The sequence below is a fragment of the Giraffa tippelskirchi genome, chromosome 14 (assembly GCF_054371585.1).
Source record: "Giraffa tippelskirchi isolate mGirTip1 chromosome 14, T2T-mGirTip1v1.2.pri, whole genome shotgun sequence".
NCBI classification, from domain to species: Eukaryota; Metazoa; Chordata; class Mammalia; order Artiodactyla; family Giraffidae; genus Giraffa; species Giraffa tippelskirchi.
The window spans coordinates 51994261-52001765 of NC_137288.1; the positions used below are offsets into that span (position 1 = coordinate 51994261).

General features: G+C 41.4%; 1 protein-coding gene across 11 annotated transcripts in view; it reads left to right on the forward strand.

Annotated features, from left to right (window-relative positions):
• The window catches only part of ARHGAP28 (Rho GTPase activating protein 28), a 140073-nt gene extending 132787 nt beyond the window's left edge, over positions 1 to 7286 (forward strand). For 6 of the 11 annotated variants that reach the window (XM_081563358.1, XM_081563361.1, XM_081563364.1 and 3 more), the window contains 2 exons: positions 553 to 617; positions 3408 to 7286. In XM_081563358.1, the coding sequence (XP_081419484.1) occupies positions 553 to 617; positions 3408 to 3502 (160 nt within the window). In that variant the 3' untranslated portion in view covers positions 3503 to 7286. Of the gene's footprint in view, positions 1 to 552; positions 618 to 711; positions 995 to 3407 lie in introns of those variants that run through there. The other 5 variants (XM_081563357.1, XM_081563360.1, XM_081563366.1 and 2 more) reach the window with 2 other exon arrangements.
• Positions 7287 to 7505: the final 219 nt, after the last annotated feature.

The following is a 7505-nucleotide window of genomic DNA, read 5'->3' on the forward strand; positions in this document are numbered from 1 at the left end:
AGCCTCGTCCAGGGTGGAAAAATTGGCCAATTATTTTCTCTGACTTGCTTTCATTATCGGGCAGAGACATACCACAAAGTCAGCGTTAGTTTGCAAAGCACTGGGCAAGCTTAGAAATGTGGCATGGGCTAAGGAGAGAACCCCATTCGATTTTTGACAACTGCAGAAATGAGGCTGGACTGCTTTTGAACTGAGAGAAATGCGGCCCCATGACAAGGCAGTGTGAAGCACCCAGCTGCTCCTTGGCCAGCCTTGATGTGTCAGCAACGGTGTCCCCTCTCAAGTGGAGCTGACAGTGTGACAGTTGTGGATGGGAAGGCCGGGGCGGCTGTGGAGCCCGGCTGCATCCATCTTCCTCTCTTCCTCAGACGCTTCGCTGTGTCTAACAGACCAAAAAAAGCTTTTATCCTCCCTTCAGTCATCATCATGATTTGTGGGCTGTATTACACTCAAGGCAGAATGAATTGTTTGCTGCTATGGTTTCTTAATTCACAGGTTTACCTCAGAATCTCTGAAGAGGGTTAAAATTATATCGCTTTCTTCTTTTCTCAGTCATGGTTCATCGGAATGCATTAAGATCCAGAACCAAAGGTTATATGAAATTGGAGGTAATATAGGTAAGCATTTGTCAATAATTTTTACTCCTACGTGCCCTGATTACTCTGTTGTTGTTGTTCAGTCACTAAGTCGTGTCCCACTGTTTGTGACCAGGCTGCAGCACGCCAGGCTTCCCTGTCCTTCGCCATCTCCTGGAGCGGAGTTTGCTGATTACTCTGAGTAATGCTCTAAAGGAAACAGGATGCTATTATTGTGTTAATAAGAGATGGTAGGATGGCATCACCAACTCAATGGACATGACTGAGCAAATTCCGGGATACTGAAGGCCTGACATGCTGCAGTCCGCGGGGTTGCAAAGTGTCAGACACGACTGGGCGACTGAACAACAATAATTGTGTTAATAAAAACGTGTTTTACAAGTTTCTTCGACATAAAATCAAAATCAAAGTGTCTGATTTTTTTTAAATCTCACATGAGAATAGTGTAACTTTCCTAAAAAAGTGTTCCTAAAATATTCTCCAAATTTGCATGTAAATATTGTAGTTGATGTGGAGTAGATTTCTGAGTCTTTTAAAGATGACTCTGAAAGTTAGAGCCTCTCTGGAGATTCACGCAAATGAAAGGAGAAACTGTGGCACTTGCAGAGTCTTGACATCCTTTTGGTTGAACTTCCCTGTTCAGCTCTCAGTCCAGGTTCATCCTCTTCCCCTGAAGGGACAGGAAGGAATAAAAAGAAAATTCTGTCCCCGCATATGTGCCCTTAGCTCCCTCTTGCCCCTCACGGTTGGGATGAAATTCTCATTTTCCTGTTCACGGCTGGCGCATCCCTCCTGCTAACGAGGACTCTGGTCATCGTCCCCTCTGTCGTCAGTTTTCCCCTCCCAACCCGACCATTTCTCTCTGCATAGACATTTCTGTAACTCCGCTCATCTCCGCACAACTCTGTCTCGACCCCTTCCAGTCGACTCCCATCTCTCTGCTCCACTTGTGACGAAAACTCCTTGAACTGGTCATCTGTGCTCCCCCTCCTTCTCTCCTGAAGCCACTCCAGTCAGGCTTTACCCCTCGACACTTCACCAGAACTGCTCTTTCGTCCAGATCACCAGAGGACTCTTAGGTGTGAAATCCAGGGCTTCGTTCTGTCTTCATAATCACCCGAGTTGATCTTTCCCTCCTTTAGAAACAGTGCCCTCTTCCCCTGGTTTCAGGGACCCCTGGGCGCCTGGCTCCCCCGCCCTCCAACCCCACTTCACAGGCCACTCCTTTGAGTGTCTCCTGCCTGTTACTCCTCATCCTCCCATCCTCTGAGCGCAGGGGGCGGTTCTCTCTGCACTTGTCTCTGTGGTAAGCTCGTCCATCTCCCTGCTCTGAAGGCACCTGAGTGCCACCATCTGTCAGGTTTATGTCCAGACCCACCTCGACACCCACCTTCACATCCGGTCACCAGTGCGCCTTGTCCTGGGCCTTCGCCTCTGCTTTGACTCGGGCCCAGAGCGCACTCCCTCGGATGGCCCTCTCCTCACTCCCTCACCTGGCAGGTGTTTGCTGCTGTATCAGCTTCTCAGTGAGAGCTTCCTGGACGGGATCCTCTCTCTGCCTTCCCGGCTTTCTCGTTCTCTCATGTTGTTATCATCATCGGGCTTACTTCCCATCATACTTTCTTACTTGCTAGTTACCTTTTACCACTTTTAGAACATAAGCAAGAGGGCAGATATTTTTACCTGTCTGATGCATTGCTGTGGCCTCAGCCCTTAGAATAATGCTTGACACCATAATGGCTCAAGAAATACTTGAGAACTGAATGAATGAGTCAAGCAAGCAATGAAATCTTGATATTTTGTTTGAGACTTTAGTGCACATTTCCAAACACACTGTACATAAGAATTTTCAAATGCATTTGCCCCTTTCTGTTGTTATTCCAGATCTTCTGCCCACAGGAGAAATGAAATGACCACTCCTAAAATAAAACTTCATGTTCATCCTTAGTCCTGGTCAAGTTACTATCTGTAAAAAAAAAAAAAATTAGAGGACATGTATTATCACATAATGGAGAAGGAAATGGCAACCCACTCCAGTATTCTTGCCTGGAGAATCCCAGGGACGGCAGAGCCTGGTGGGCTGCCGTCTATGGGGTCGCACAGAGTTGGACACGACTGAAGTGACTTAGCAGCAGCAGCGTTATCATATAAATGATCATCAGTGATTCAGTTCAGTTCAGTTCAGTTCAGTTGCTCAGTCGTGTCCGACTCTTTGCGACCCCATGAATCACAGCACGCCAGGCCTCCCTGTCCATCACCAACTCCTGGAGTCTACCCAAACCCATGTCTATTGAGTCGGTGATGCCATCCAGCCGTCTCATCCTCTGTCGTCCTCTTCTCCTCCTGCCCCCAATCCTTCCCAGCATTAGGGTCTTTTCCAATGAGTCAACTCTTCGCATCAGGTGGCCAAAGTATTGGAGTTTCAGCTTCAACATCAGTCCTTCCAATGAACACTCAGGACTGATCTCCTTTAGGATGGACTGGTTGGATTATTATCATATAAATGAGTTGATGCCTGAAACAAGTTCTTGCCATGTTTTTCTTGGTCTGGGGAGCAGTTTTCCTGGGGTTAGTCTGTTTTTTCCCATGGTGTCACGTGGGGTTTATTTGGAGTACTTCACAGTCAGAAAGAAACAAAGGAAGGAGGGAAGGAAGGCAGGTTGGCTATGCTGGAACTTTAAACTGAATCTGCTTTTGGCTGAGGGAACTATATTGGCCTTATTTGAGCCTTGCAACACCCATACACACAAATATGCACATGCACGGAAATGTGGCCTTTTGAAAACATTCTCCAATTTTCATTTCTTTTAGGACAGCACTGCTTGGATCTGGATGCTTATATATTGGATGTATATCATGTGAATCCCCAGGCAGAATGGGTGATTAAACCCCAACAGAGTGTTTGAAATCACCCCCCAAGATGGCAGCTATCGGGTATTACACGCCAAGGAGTCCTACATTCAGTAGGGAAAAAACAAGCTTCTGACATGTTTGTCCCTAGACCCTCTTGGTGTTTCTCAGCCCAACTGGTGTCTCCTGGAATTGTCAGCATGAATCATGGAAGAGGAGCTGGTTGACCATCTGAGCTGAAGCTGTCTCATGGTGGTTCCTTGGTAAGAGTGAAGGAAAGAGGGTGTGATCCTTCCAGAAGAAAGACCAGCATCGAATATGGAGCTCTCATCATTTCTGATACTTTGACTCACAACAGAGATGAGCTTGGTCCTTATACCTGGGGATAAAAGGCACTTCTCGACATAGCAAATGCTGCCAAACACAAGAGGTGGAAGAGACTTTTTTATACCTATGTTATATATATATATTGACCTTTTTGAACAAGAATGCCAGAAAAAAACAAAAATTTCTCCTCTGAACAGTAATTTAGATCTCCTTTCCAAAGAGAATCTGTTTCCAAAGTCACACATACAGTATTTATGCTCTAACTTGCTCCTGAATTGGAGGAGGAGGAACTTCTGTTTAAAGACCACTGTATTGTTACATATGTTGTACTGTGTTGTGACTGTCTGCTTTCTGGTTCAAGTGAACATTTCCCCATCATGGACTATTGAAAACGGATACTTTTAGAGCTTACTCTGTTATGAGCACATAGTTAAGGTCAGGTTTACAAAGGCTTTTCTTGTGCTTCCATAACCTTCAGTGTAGTCAGCAGTCCTGGAGCTTCTGTTTCTCATCATGATGATGGTGCTCAATGAATAGCTCTCCACGTGCCAGGCCCAGATTGTCTTTCCTCCCCAAACAGATCATTTTTTAAGTTTCATGACTGTAGATAATCACTTCTGCAGCCCCAGTGTTCAAATGTAGAACTGCCTTTATCCAACTGCTCTTTATCCAAGAGTGCTGAAAAAATACCATTCTATCCAGACTTCCTAGGCTGTAAAAACAGATTTTGTTTGTGTTCATCCATCATAGATTTGGCCAGGCCCCGTGGATTAGCATCAGGCTTTAGAATCAGATGCATGTTGGGTGACCTGAAAACTGTCTCGCTCCCAGAAGCCCACAGAGCCATTTTTCCAGTCCTGCAGTTGGTGAGAAAGCACAGTTCTCCACGATTCTGAGAGCAGATCTGATATGTGCTGAGAGGTCAGGGAGCCCTGCCTTTCCTCTGCGGACTGCAGCATATAGAAACGGGGATAGAGGTCTCACTTATCCCACATGTGTGCTTTGGATTAGAATCTACAGCTTGAGATTTTGACAAGCTTATGTGAGTTTTAATGAAATTTAACATCCAAATGACTCTCCCTTGCAGTTCAAACAATAGACAAAGTTGCTCACAAATGCAGAAAACATTTTATCTACTTACATTGGTAGGTGGGTTCTTTACCACTAGTGCCACCTGGGAAGCCCTTTATCTACTTACCAAGTCTCAAAACATAATGTGATAATAAGTTAAGCCTATATTATAGAAGAAATCTTTTCCATGCTCATTATGCCTTGATATCTATAAAACCATGATTTATATTCAACGTGTTGGTAATTGCATTCCTGGCCATTGGAGCTTTGTTACATTTTTGTGGAAAACTAATATCCATTCATTTTATTTGTTTATTTGAGAATTTTTATTTCCTTTGCTTGAAAACCCAGTGGAAGAAAAACATGCATTCTGTTGGTTTATATTTATTCCTGTATTTCGTCAGTTTTCAGCGTATGGCTACTTGACAGCATGTGAGTTTGCATATGAACTTTGAAGGTCTGAGAAAATGCAGTTATCATTCTTGCAATTCAAACAACACGAGTAAGCATTTTACTCCCGTGTATTAGTCGCTAAGGTCCAAGATGTAAGATGGCTGTAACTGATGCCCACATACAAGGAAGTTCTTCAAATTAGGTGCCTTACACTTCTGTGTATATATTAAAACAATGACTGATTTTTCTAACTGAATTTCCTCTCATTTAGAATAAATTCTGTTGTGCTTAGAAAATTCACTGATCTAGCCAATTTTTTATTTTTAATTTTTTATTTCAGAATTTTTATTTCTTTTGACTGAAAACACATTAGCACTGATGGAAAACTTCTAAAAGTTTTAAGATTTACCCCATTAGTCATTAGTTTTAAATAAACGGCTAACAGATGACAGGTAAAAACAATTAAGTTTCTGAATTTCTTATCCACGTTTGATGTGGGTAAGATGTGACATCGTTTAGATGTCAAAGGCTCAGCCCAGTCAGTAATCTTAATCACTTCAGTGCCTTCAAGGATTTGTGACAACTTTAAAATAACTATATAATATGGAAGCCCTTGTCAATACCAATATATTGGAAGTAACTTGAATTCTTATTCATAGAATTAACTAACTGATCAAGAAGAATTTCCAGTAGACACGCAAACTAATTTTGGTGAGGTTAAAGAAGTTCTTTTTACTAATTTTATTACTTTTTTTAAACTTAAGTTTATTCTTAATGAATAAATGCACCTGTACAACTAAAACTCAAAAATGCTAGTCACCTAAGTGTTGAAAAAACTATCTTTGCCTTATGAAGAGTTGTTTTTGCAATAGTTACAGTCATCTATAAAAATGAATAGTGTAACGGCAAACATGAATAGTGTATCTGCAAACAAAAGAAGAGTCAGACCCTGGGCTTCTAAGTTCTGTTCTTGGTAGCTTGCACCTCACCTCGTCCCATGCGCTCTCGGTGTGCAGTTAGGAAAATGACATCTAGGAAAGCGTTAGAGAAAGTTAACGTTTTAGGAATGCTTATTCAGAAAAAAAACCCCTAGAACGGGCTCCTTCTTGCCTCCAGTCTACAAAAGAAGATCCCTTTGCTAAACAGCTCCCTTGAGGATACGATTCTTCAGGTCACTGAACAATGAGTTCAGTGAGTTCAAGGGGAGATCTTTGAACAAACTGGAATATTAATCTCTTTACAATGTATATACAATATAAACTACCTCACTTGTCTTTCCTGGGGGGAAAAAAGGACGGACGTTAACAATTTTTGTTACAAATGGTCCCTGTTCTTATTATTTAAGTCACTTCAGTTAGCTTTCAATGTACATTTAATAATATGCATTTAATGATATAAAATATTTTTAGCAAAAGCTTTAAAACCAAAAATACTCTGTAATTGTGATATGTGTTATAGAGGCTAAGAGAATCTGTCCTTTAGTCGTCGTCTCGTGTGTTTAACCCTGTGGAGTCACAGGTTTTCAAATGTAGGAATTCACTTCGTCAAATTTCATGCATTTTCAACTGTTTTCCCCACGTTGCACTTGACTGAAAGTCATGTGAGATTAAAGTACCCCTTCTTTCTATCAAACGTATTTCAACTGTTTTTCATAAATGTATTACACATCTGAAAGGAATATATATTATGGGACTCTGTACTTTCTATTTTCTGTCTGGCACTTTCAGCTGTTTTTTTTTTGTCTTTTCATAAACATGTCACTTAATAAAAAATAATATGACATGGATTAAAATGTTTCAAACATTTTTCAACAGTTGTACACACACACACTACCTTAATTTAAAAATGACATCTTTTCTGTCAGGTATTTTCCAACTGTTCTTGGAAACGATGTGATTTGATTGAAAAGTCATATTGTTACTAGTATGCCAATTTTTTATGTTGTCTCCCATCTCAAGAGTTAATGTTCTTTCATCCCGTCAGTTTCATTGCCAAGTATAATATGTATGTTGCATTTTATTCATAAAAATAAAGAGGAAAAAACCAAAAGCATTATCATGAGATTTCTTATGTTCAGCTAGTCTGAAGACACCATGGTGCTGGTGAAAGAAAAGGAGCCTTAAAGTCAGAAGGTTTGTGTTTTGAGCCGAGTCTCTGCTACCTACCATAAACAGTGATGTTATAGGCACTGGGGTAATAGTGTATGTTTGTGCAAAGCTACTTACTAAACTTGTTTGAGTTAGTGCCTTTTAATATGTGCTTTTTAAA